This window comes from Notechis scutatus, chromosome 6 (assembly GCF_049901735.1).
Source record: "Notechis scutatus isolate UNSWTSFEM ecotype Mainland chromosome 6, rNotScu1.2, whole genome shotgun sequence".
NCBI classification, from domain to species: Eukaryota; Metazoa; Chordata; class Lepidosauria; order Squamata; family Elapidae; genus Notechis; species Notechis scutatus.
Window position 1 is genome coordinate 71321600 of NC_142014.1, and position 12609 is coordinate 71334208.

A 12609-nucleotide genomic window follows, 5' to 3' on the forward strand; every position below is an offset into this window, starting at 1 on the left:
ACATAGAAACATGAAAATACATGTTTTTAGTATTTAAAGACTTTTAAAATGTGTCCCTGATGACTAAGGGAGTTAAGACTAGAATATTTTGTTCTGCATGACAAGAGATAGAATTTTTAGGAGTCCTTAGCAATACCCAGTTCTGCTTGTTCCATTTTAGTACAAAATATTATGCTCCAGTAATTTAGTTAAAGTGACACTTTGATAAAATAACTACAAAAATGTGGATTAATTTAAATCAATGAGGTTTCAAATAATAGTATGGGGAAAATGCAGATCTTTCAGGAAGGTAGAAATAGCAGTGATTGGGGATTTTAATCACTGGGAAACTAAACTTTTTCAGGAATGGAGTCTTCAGAAAGTTTTCAATTTCCTTGCTGATAGGAAAGGACAAGAGGATTTTTTCCCCCTAATCCTATTGGCCAAAGTCAATTCAGAAGGAACATTGAATATTGAGTATAGTCAAGAATCCCCAAAGGTTAGGGTGGGGTCCTCATTTTACCCACCTCCGAAGGATGGAAGGCTGAGTCAACCTTGAGCTTGGTGAGATTTGAACTGCCAACTTGCAGGCAACTGGCTGCAGTAGAAGTAGCTTGCAGTACAGCACTCTTAACAACTGGGCCACCGAGGCTCTATAAGAACTGAAGCAGCTTTTTGGATGAGAAGCAAAACGTCTTCAAGGAAAAAACAAAGGAAGTCCAGTTGCCTCTTGAAAAAGCAGCTTTTGGGACAGCCTTGACCTGGATGACTGAAAATCTCCATAGATCATGGGTGTCAAACTCAAATGACATTTTCCCATTTACAGAGCTGGGGTGGGTGTGGCCTGCGTGTGATGCATCCGGCCAGTAGGCCGCCAGTTCAACACCTCTACCATAATCAAGCCTGTCCCTTGGATTTAAAGGAAGCCAACTTTAATAAAGCCAGAGCAGAAGTTTTAATAAACTGAGAGCAATGATACCTTAATATTGTAACAAGCCCAGAGTTACCCTGTGGTAAGATGGGTGGAAGATAGATAGATAGATAGATGGATGGATGGATGGATAGATAGATAGATAGATAGATAGATAGATAGATAGATAGATAGATAGATAGATAGATAGATTCCACGGCAGGAATTTCTAAAGAAATAGATAATCCCCTTCTTATAGAGGGGAGAAGTCCCTTCCTTTTTAGAGTTAAAAATAATAGAGTTGCATTATCTCTGCATGTGTTCCTGATATTTGCTATTGTTATCTTTAACCAACTCCTAATCCATCTCAATGTCTGGTTTCTGTATTATAATTAATGTGATTAGAAATTTTCTGATTGTAGCAAGCCAGGTTTCATTACATTACTCTATTATGTAATGAACATGTCAAGGAGAAATTGATGCTTGGATCAAATGCCATTGTTTTAAATTTAGGCAGGTATAGGGAATGGAAACCTCTGTCATTTGATTCCATCCTTTAATGCTGTTATCAGATTCATTGCATTGGCTATTCTCCCAATCAATTTCAATCCACTGTAGAAATGTTAAAATGGCAAAAGCCATTAACCACACATTATTAATTGGCAGAAAGCCAATCCTTTTGATCACGGAGAACGTCTTGTTAGTTAAATATGGATGAAATTATTAGCACAGACCATGTAGTTAGAAATGATGGTTTTGCTTAAAGTGGATTTGTCAAAACCAGCAGGATTTATGCCTGCTTTCTCTTTTAGGAAATATGAAAAGCAGTCCTCCCCCATGACATGCCCACATATGCTATTTAAAAACAAATATAATATTAATTTCAGGAAAGTCAATAAAATCTAGAGTGAAAATGGAATGGGGAGATCAGCTCCCAAGGAAGTAACAAATCTCTACTCATAAAAATCTCTAGCATTGATTATCCTGCCTTTCCATAATTTCAAGGCAGTTTGCAAAAATCAAGTTATTTTTTTAATTTAAAAAACTTGTATTTTGCTTGGGGGAGCAGAGAAACTGATCTTGAGGACTTATAAAAGCATTCCACTTGTAAACCTGCTCCCATTGTTCCTGTGAGAATTGGGACTTGGTTGAGTCATAGTATTTCCCACAGCACATCTTCCCTGTCTTCCCACATCTTCCCTGTCTCCTCTGCCTCTGTTCCCTTTGCAGAAGGCAGCTGCATGAAAAGCCAACTATCTTGGGAGTAGGAGATGCTAGATCCATGATGACGAACCTATGGCACACGTGCCACAAGTGGCACGCAGAGCCATTTGTGCTGGCACATGAGCCGCAGTAGGTTTTTACTGCACTGTGCATGCACGTGCCTCACAGCTGATTCCCCCACCCCAGTTAGTTTGAGGCCTTTTTCGGCCTCCCAGAGGCTTGGAAAAAGCCTCTGCAAGGCTTCTCAAGCCGAATTATAGGCCCGTTTCATCACTTCCTGTAATACCGGAAGTGATGAAACGGGCCTATAATTCGGCCTGAGAAGCCTTGCAGCGGCTTTTTCCAAGCCTCCAGGAGGCCGAAAAAGGCCTCAAACCAACTGGGAAAAAAATCAGCTGTGAGGCGCAGTGCAGGTAAGTGGGTGGGGGTGGGGATTGCGTGCACATGCTCAGGGGGCGTGGGGAGGGGAGTGCGCATTACATTCTGGGTGCTGGCACGCGAGTACGGGCATGCTGGCGCACTCGCAATTTTTGGCACAGAAGCCCAAAAAGGTTAGCCACCACTGTGCTAGATACAGAAAGGGAGAGAGAAACTAGGTTAGAGGAAGCTGGATAAAGAACTCAGTCTCACTCCTTCACGTGCACAGGTAGTCCTCGACTTAGGATCACCACCAAGCCCAAAATTTCTCTTGCTAAGGGAGACATTTGTTTTGCCCCATTTTACGACCTTCCTTGCCACAGATGTTAAACCAATCGCTGCAGTTGTTAAGAGTTAGTGACACGGTTGTTAAGTGAATCTGGCTTCCCCATTGACTTTGCTGGTCAGAAGGTCGCAAAAGGGGATCCCATGAACCCCAGGAGACTTGCAACGGTCATAAATAGGAGCCAGTTGCCAAGCACCTGAATTTTGATTATGGGAATTCTGCAACGGTCATAAATCCCGTTTTTTTCCAGAGCTGTTGTAATTTTGAACTGTTGCTAAATGAACTGTTGTATGCTGAGGACTACTCATACAGGCCAGTTGCCAAGCGTTTGAATTTTGATCACATGATCATGGTCATTTTCCAGTGCACATAACATAATAAGTATAACATTGATCACTTTTAGATTCACTCATATCTTATTTCTGGCAATCCCTAGTAATGTATATTATTAAAAAATACATCCGTGTGAACTTCTCCAGTTGGTACCTCCCAGATTGCTGAAACTGCAATTATTATTGGTCAGACTAGGGGAAATTCTACCGGTAGTAGTTGCATGATAATTTACATGTAGATTGCTAGTGGTATTACCTTCTCTAAAAAGCAGCCTCTTTTGGCTTGAATGGATGGAGTAAGGTATAAATTTCTCTCTTGTTTGACCTAAGGTTGCAAGCAGAATGCAAGACCAAATTACCTGTAGAGATAAAATGTGGGGAAAGAATTTTTAAATGTTACTTATAATGTACCCATTTATTTTCCAAAATGGCTAATGGAGATTTCTTGTTTCAGCATAATTTCTTATCAGACTTTACCAAGGAATATGCCAAGCCATCGAGCCCAAGTCGTACCTCGTTATCCAGAAGGTTATCGCACTCTTCCAAGAAACAGTAAGACCAGGCCAGATAGCATCTGCAGTGTAACGCCTCTTTACGATAAGACCCTTGGATCCTTGCCAGCCGAAGAGAAAAGGAGATCGATGCGAGATGACACCATGTGGCAACTCTACGAATGGCAACAACGGCAGTTTTACAATAAGCAAACGACTCTGACTAGACACGGTACTTTAAGTAGCCCCAAAACCATGATTAATATATCTGATCAAGCAATGCATTTGATTCCCACATCACCTTCCCATGGTTCAATAGCAGGTTTCCAAGGATACTCCCCTCAGAGGAACTACCGGTCAGAAGTGTCCTCCCCGGTACAAAGAGGAGATGTCACCCTTGAGCGTAGACACAGACCACATCATAACAAGGTGAGGGCTTTTGCTTTCTACAACTTGTTGCAATTTATGTCCTCATAAAAGTTAGGCCAGATGTACAGCAGCCACTCTAGGACAGCCATCTCTTATTTGCAATTTGCTTATAATACAGATAGTCCTCTACTTACAATAGTTACAACACCTAGAATACTGTATCCAGTTTTGGTCACCATACTATAAAAAAGATGTTTACACCCTAGAAAGAGTGCAGAGAAGAGCAACAAAGAAGATTAGGGGACTGGAGGCTAAAACGTCTGAAGGACGTTTGCCGGAATTGGGAATGTCTAGTCTAGGAAAGAGAAGGACCAGGAGAGACATGAAAGCAGTGTTCCAATACTTGTGGGGCTATCACAGAGAGGAAGGGGTCAAACTATTTTCCAAAGCACCTGAAGTCCAGACAAGGAATAATGGATGGAAACCGATCAAGGAGAGATTCAATAAGGAGAAATTTTCTGACAGTGGGAGCAATTAACCAATGGCAACAGCTTTGCCTTCAGAAGTTGTGGGAGCTTCATCACTGGAAGCTTTCAAGAAGAGACTGGACTGCCATCTGTCAGAAATGGTGTAGGATCTCCTGCTTGAGCTCATGATCTGCTTCCCAAACTCTTGAAAGTTTTAAGCAAAGTATAGGGAAAAAGCATACAATAAATATATGTCCGGATGACACATTTGAGCCTCTGTAGTAAATTTTCTTATCTATTCGCTGCCTTGAGATCTTCCTCAAAACAGGGTGGCAAATAAATGTTACTATAAATACAGTCAGAAGGATGCTGTCCTCTGGGACATCTTGATATTTGCAAAGTTTGAGATGAAAGTGCAACATTTCAGGATATTTGTACTGACAAATTATTAACCAACACCTTCACTTTGGACATTTTTCATAAATCCTAGCTTGACTCGGAAAAGCATGTTGAAAATATTACATTTAACCTTTGGTTCTAAAAGCCCTGAATTACAATGGCCATGGTTTGTTTGTTTTTTTTTTTCCCTTTCCCATAGCAGCATGGCTTTGTGCCTGACAGAAGGTCGATTCCAGCTGGCTTGAGCGTACAGCCTATTTCTCCCCAGAGCTTGCAAGGCAAAACTGTGAGTGGCATTTTTATATTTAGTCCATCATTTTTTATTTAAGAGCAACCTATAAAATACAGTATACAGTCTGACAACTGTTCTAGTTACAAGGTCCACATTAAATGTAATTTCCTGTCCTGATTCTTTCAGCAAATAAAGGGTATCCAAACAGGTCAATTCTGTCTGCGCACCTTAAATTTTGCAAGGATCATCTATTCTAACTTCGTTTCAACTATTGTTTGAACTGCATATTTCCTGTCAGGGAAGGATGTAGACACTTCTGGGACAACAGTAGAGAGCACTTCTAAAGATTTTATTTTTTGTCTATTTCACAGACTATCTTGCCATTAAATGATAAAGAGGAAATGCCAGTTACTGAAGGTTATTATTATTTCATGATGGGAGTCACAATTAGATGGAAAAATTGCTGCTCTAGGCGATTGGTTATATATTGTGCTGTCTTATGACAAAGTTATTTACCCTGTAATTGCAATTTTATTCACATCATTAGAAGTACTTGACAGTTATGTATCAAAGCTTTAGTTCACAGATTATAGATTTCTGCAGACTTTCCCAAAATTCATTTAATTCAACCGTAACTACGTTTTTTCTTCTTCTTGAGTATGTGTGCATTTTAAGATAGTTTTTCTTCAAATAAAATATGGATGGATTGTTTACACAGATGTAAGCATGTAGTAGAGAATATGCAAGGACTTCTCAAGGAAATAATAGTTTATTAGTATAAAACATAGTACTGAAGATAAGATAGCTCCCTCTGCTGGGCTTGGTTAAATACAATCACAGTCGCTAATATTGTGTGCTATGAATGCATTTTTTAAGTTTAACACCATGCAATGTGGATGTCCAAATCTAAATCCATTAAAAAAAAATTGAGGGCCTAATTCCAAGGCTTCTGAATGGCCCCGTTCTTGTATACCAGATGCATCTACAAAAATGGGATATTCTCATCAGATATGAGAACAAGTCCTTGGCTCAGGAAAATTGAACATGGCCTATTGTAGAAAGGTTACAGTTTGCTATATAGAAAAGATATGTGATTGGTGACTAAAATTATTTGGGAGTTGTTGATACATGAATCAGTCTGGTGAGATTCATTTGTAGAAAATGGCGCGGACTTAAATCAATTACTTCAGGAGCATAAAGGAGGCAGTTTTGGACATGGAAGATTAACACAGTCAAAAAGACAAGTAATGAAAAAGCTGTCTGTAAATAGCTGAAATCAGGATCCACAATAGAACGTAATACATAATAAATGTTATTAACCGGATCGTGACTTTTTGTGTTGGACAAAAGACACATAACCGCAAATTATCAAATTAGATCACTAGAGTGATCTAAAATATTCAAGGTTAGGATTCTTCTTGGCACTAGAAGCTTGTAGAAAAGTAGAACAGTTTTCTCATTCTCCAGACATAAGATTTTGTTTAAAACTGCTACATGTCAAAGCAAAATAACTTATTTTGAAGCATTGACTGTATTTGTAGTTTAATAATAAGGTAGCTGTTTGATTCAAAAAGGCCTACACACCAGCTGTCTATCTGTGGATTGCAGGTTTATGAATCAGTGACACACTGATTGCTTTCAGGGTGCTTTTGCTTTCTATCACAATTTATCCTTGATCCTCAAACATCAAGCCGTGATTTTGTGCCTTCAGTTCAAGCTTAAATGTGCTGAGAAATAGTCTGGAGAAAACATGTATTAAAAGAAAGTAGAAAGCGAATTGTATTTTGAGTCTGCCATCTTCAATTGAATATTATAGCTTCTACTTTTCTGAGAAAATAATCAAGACATTTGGATACTCACAACCTCTTTATGGCTTTTTCCCAGCTTATGGGGGGAAGCAAACCAAGCTTGACTATGATGTGCACAAAATAAAATTAGCTGCGGTGACACCCCTTGTTTTATCCTTCTGTTTGATTCATTGAAGGAGCTTACTCTAAACTGGTTGCCCCTGGTTGAGACAGCTTTTGTTGGAAAGCATCATCGGTTCCCTTGCTCCAAAGGGACTAATAAAACTTGGTTATACTATACTAGCTAGCATTATTGAATGCAAGTGTAAAACCTAAGTTTTGTCTAGGACGAGAATGAACTAATTTTCCACTGTTGGCTTCTTACCCAATGTTCCTTTAGCCAGAGGAGCTCACCCTGCTGCTCATAAAGCTGAGAAGGCAGCAGGCCGAACTGAGTAGTATCCGGGAACACACATTAGCACAACTCATGCAGCTAAAACTTGAGGCCAGCAGTCCAAAGGTCAGCTATGAAGTGATGTTTCTCATGTGCCATTTCCCCTCATTCCAACTCTGTAGCCTTGGGCCGCTATTTCCTAATGTGGATTCTGCTTTCCTAGTCGTCTGTGGTGTTCTGCTATTAACCCTTTGAGTTCTGATGTTGAGATACATTGCTATCCAAACAAAGAGGGTAATTCAAAGGTTTTAATGAACTCTAAATTATGCAAATTACTAGATGACATACAAATCTGAAACCAGAACAGGTTAGAGAGGCCATAGATACAATCTGGCACAAGTGTTTCCTTCTCTTTTCTCATCCCTGCGACAACTTACGAATTGGTTTTAGCTGCAGGAAATACATCCATGTGTATCAAAGGGTTTATAGTTTGAATAGATTTAACATGCTGTATTATTTCCCCCCCCCCCTTCATTTTGTTTTAATATTGAAAGCAAATTTTTGTAGCTAATATATGACATGTGAAGAGCAATTGCAACCATATTTAACTTATCTCACTAATTAAATTAACTCATTAAAATTAATTTAAAATCCAGTATGGTTATTATTATGTTTAGTTTCTGTATGTCAATGAAATATTACTTAATCCATCTAAAGGCCAATGTCAGTTTTACAGTTCCCAGTTTTCACTGAGTTTTACGTATGACATCTGCAGGCATAATCTTAAAATCGTTAAAAAGTTAAGATGTGTGGTGTCCTTTTCTTTCCTGAATGACTTTTTCACCTCTTCGTATCTGTCCCCTTCTTTCTTTCCTTCTTCCTCTCTGAATGCTGGTTGCTAGAATGAGATTCTTTCTCATCATCTCCAAAGGAATGCCATTTATTTGGACCATCAGGTGGGACTCATAGCTTCTTTTTTGTATATTTATATGTAACAATATGTTGATTCTTTTTTGTCACGGAACTTGACAAAGTTGCTGAAATCCTGCTACCCTTTTAAAATAGTGAAAAACGTTTCTGCAGCGGTTAAGTGGCGCAAATTTAATTGACAAGGCCCCTACCTCTCTTGCTCCTATTGGTCTATTGCTAGATCCCCCCCAAAAAAGTACCGTATCATTTGGGATGCACTGTCTGAATTACAACAGGTAATTCTCAACTTACAACCATTCATTTAGTGACTGTGACAGTTCAGTGACCATTCAGTGCAGTTACAACAGCGCTGAAAAAAATGGCTGACAACCCGTTCTCACACTTAACAAGTATCACAGCGTCCTAGTGATCACACGATCAAAATTCTAGTACACAGTAACCAGCATGTATTCATTTAATGATTGCAGCATCCCCGGGGTCTTGTAAACGCCATTTGCGGCCTTCCCAATCGGCTTCCAAGATGCAAAGTCATTGGGGAGAGCCTGGTTTGCTTAATGATCACGTGACTCTAATAACCTCTGCAGTGATTCGCTTAACAACCATAGCCAAAAAAGATTGTTAAATCAGAGGTGACGCACTTAAAAACTGCCTTGCCTAGCAGTGGAAATTCTGGTCCCAATTAAGATCTTGGGGACTACCTGTAATTTGTGTAGTCCTTATTTAGAATAGTAGTGGTGAAATGAAGACATTTTTTAGGGATAATTATTTCTATTTCTTCCACTGGCTCTCTGTTTTCTGAATTAAATATTATTATTAAACCTGGAGCCCAAGTCTGTGCCATTGTATTTATATTTTGCAGATGTTTTCCCTTACTTAGAACAGGCTTCACCAAATGCAGCTGGCAAAAATGAAAATCTTGCCATTATCTTTTTGACTATTTTCTTTCTAACTTTTACTAAAGGAAGTTATTTCCGGATTTCTACTTTTGCTTTACCATCATCTGTCTTTGCGATTATAAAGCTCAATGTTTGATTGGAATGCTGATGAGCCAACATTAGCCCACAATGGGATACTCTGTCTACCTGAGACCAGCCAACATTTTTATTAATTGGACCCAACATAAAATCTCGTTGTTTTATAAACTTTTTACTCGAAACGTAAAGGTTGATCTTCATTTCACAATGTATACTGCTGTGATATGCAGTCAGTGTTCATACTGTTTCCATTAGAACAGTTGAAACATGAAACTCAATTAACTTCATATCTTAAGAATTTTGGAAGTGTCTCAAGCAAGAAATTATCAGGATTTTTGATTCAGCCTGCCCAGAAATAAAAATTATACATTCAGAATCATTTGAATTGAAACACTTTTATAAACTTTTAATCTGCAGGAGAAAATGGCAAGCAATTTCTAAAAACAGATTAGCATTCCCTAAGTAGTGTTATTAATATCACATGCTCCTTGAAGAGGCTTCTTTTCATATTATTGTACAATATATTGCACAATATCTTTTTGAAGCAAATATATATTTTCATAAGGTATGACAGTTAAATTTGTTTTGTGAAAGGGCACTTAGGGAAGCCCCTGCTTCATTTAAAATAGGTTTTATGGTGGCTATGTGTAATGCTAACACAGGATTTTCAGTTGTCTGCAAAAATTTGGCAGACTGGGTTTGCCTGCTTATCATAGCAATGCTGAAAACTAAATTGGATTTCAATGCATGCAATTAATGTGCAATAATTTTAAGTCAGGTTGCTGGATTTATGTTCATCTTTCGGCAGCTTAAAATATTAAAACTAGATGCAGTAGGCTTGTATTTATATTCATTTCAGACATTACTTGTGGAGCTGACTCTATCCCAAGTTGTTTTAGGAATAACTCTGAATAACCCTTGAATGACATCAGTTTTCATTATTCCCTCGTATCTGCTTATGAGCAGTACATCAGTGATCAGGTCACTCAGAAACTCTGAAATAGCCTAGTTTTAGCACACCGGAATTTCAATTAACTCAATGTCTCCAGGGACTCCCTATCTGCATGGAAACTCTATATCCTGCAGAGTTTTTATATGTGTGTGTGTGTGTGTGTGTTTGGGTCTTTTCCCATGTAAGATTAAGAGTATCTTGGCGACGTTTCAGCGAGGTCCCACTCGCCATCCTCAGGCTGGTGCTTTCGGCTTCGTGCCAGTGCAAGCACGAACACAATACCGAAGCCTGATGATGGCAGATGAGATTCTGCCGAAACGTTGCTACAACTTTAAAAGCACAACTACAATGACGTGGGAAAATACCCGAACAAAGCTGAATACCATACATGTAAGTACCCGCGAAAACTTAAGAAAACACACACACACACACACACACACACACACACATATATATCTGCAGTTTCACACAAGCTTTTGCTCTGCTGGGTCCTTGATGCTTTTCAAGCTTGGTTGTTTTCTTGCAGACATTTCATTACTGCTAGTACTGAAGATGTTACCTAATTTAGTAATGAAACCTCTGCAAGAAAATGGAGATTCTCAGTCATCCAGGTCATAGTTGTCCCAAAGGTGCTTTTTTCAATAGGCAACTGGACTTTCTTGTTTTCCTTTGAAGATGTTTTGCTTCTCATCCAAGAAGCTAAACGTCTTCAAAGGATGAGAAGGATGAGAAGTGAAGCGTCTTCAAAGGAAAACAAGACAGTCCAGTTGCCTCTTGAAAAAAGCACCTTTGGGTTTGCAAGAAAAGCACCCAATTTAGAGTGCACCAAGGACCCCACAGTTCAACCCTGAGCTACAGAGATACATTCTTCTATGAGTATTGGCTCTGCTATTATCCTAAATACGGAATCGGACACCTCGCTGTGGGACAATTCAACAAGTACAAAAGTTAAATTAATTTTGACGGACCCCTGGCCAACAACAATAAAATAAAGTCAATTCAGAAAGAGTTAAAATAATTTTGACAAAAACAAGATCACTAATAATAAAAGTACCTGAATTAAACAATTAATACAGGATTGAATTGTCCCTCTGAGAATTGTCCTGCAGTGAGTTGGCTGTGGGAAATTGTCTTAGTCCTCCTGAACAGACATTTCATATTTCCTATCTGAAGTGTGTTCATCAAAGGCCTATTTTTGAATAAAAACTATGCTAGTTTTGACAGCTGAGACCTGGTGTTACATTCATTCAAACATTCCCAGTAAATCTTTATTAAGCAAATGGATTGAAATTGAAATTGCTAAATCAACAATAGAAACTAACTGTTCTTTGAGATAAAAATATCCATGTTTTTTGACCCTACTTCATACATTACCATTTGTTACGGTATACACAGTAGAACCTTTGCAACTGACAGAAATGAATTAAATCTCTGAAAGGAAATCTGTCTTCCCTTGTACTAACAACAGCCACAAAATCATTGGCATAAATAAAATATTGGTACCTAAGGAAATGTGCAACATTATTTGTATTTAGGAAAGATATAGAATTGCCTCTGTTAAATTTTGGTGTGGAAAAGCTGTTGCATTAAATAACATCCCTTTTTTATGATGTTGGAAGATTGTTAGAATGGGGAAAAAATTCTACAATAAAAAAACCTCAGCTCTTGGTTAAGCGAGGTGCCTTCCTCACATACACATAGAAAATGTACCGTAGTTTGGCACTGACCTCTTACACAGCTATTGCAATTTGATTAACAGTCCCATCTCTCATTTCAGTGTCTACTGCCATTTATTTCCTGGTTTTCATATTGTAATGCCAAGTTGTTTTCATCTCTTTTCTAAGTAAATAGATCAGTGAAAACTGTAAAAAGGGACACATATAATCCAAAATTCTATATGCATATTGGTGCATTTTCTTGAACTGTATTAAACGGATACAACATGTTTTAGTTGAACCAAATTCTTAAAAGCTCTATGTCAAGAACACTTATTCTCCTTTTTTTCAATGGAAAGTCCAATAAATGAATTGAAAGTATTCAGAATTTTCTGTTCGGTCTTAGGACTTTCAAAACTTTATTACTGATCAATGCAGTAATAAGCAAACATGGCTTACAAAGCAGCTAATATAAATACTATGAGTCATCAATGATCATAACAGAAAATTGAGGTAGAAGCAATGTAAATATATTAACTGTTTTCAGAAAAACTATTCGTATTTATGATGTAATATTGAAGGTCAGGAAATGTATGTGAAAATTAAATTGGCATTCATTAAAAAAAGTCTTACAGTTTACACTGTAGAATGGTAATATATAACCACCATTCTTGCTTGTCATATTGCATACATGGCTTATCTTAGCTCTAGACCTGATCCTGCTAAGGGTTGGGAGGAGAAAGAGCTCAACAAAGTTGGGTGGAGTCATTCAATCTCCAAGTTGGTACACCGTTGATTGGCTCCAAAAACC

The 12609-nt window shown here is 38.2% G+C and overlaps 1 protein-coding gene across 42 annotated transcripts in view; it reads left to right on the top strand.

Annotated features, from left to right (window-relative positions):
* PLEKHA5 (pleckstrin homology domain containing A5) overlaps positions 1 to 12609 on the top strand; it is a 205164-nt gene that overhangs the window by 149441 nt on the left and 43114 nt on the right. For 11 of the 42 annotated variants that reach the window (XM_087968693.1, XM_087968695.1, XM_087968704.1 and 8 more), the window contains 4 exons: positions 3603 to 4068; positions 5074 to 5160; positions 7294 to 7413; positions 8190 to 8243. In XM_087968693.1, the coding sequence (XP_087824819.1) occupies positions 3603 to 4068; positions 5074 to 5160; positions 7294 to 7413; positions 8190 to 8243 (727 nt within the window). The remainder of the gene's footprint in view (positions 1 to 3602; positions 4069 to 5073; positions 5161 to 7293; positions 7414 to 8189; positions 8244 to 12609) is intronic. The other 31 variants (XM_087968723.1, XM_087968725.1, XM_087968709.1 and 28 more) reach the window with 13 other exon arrangements.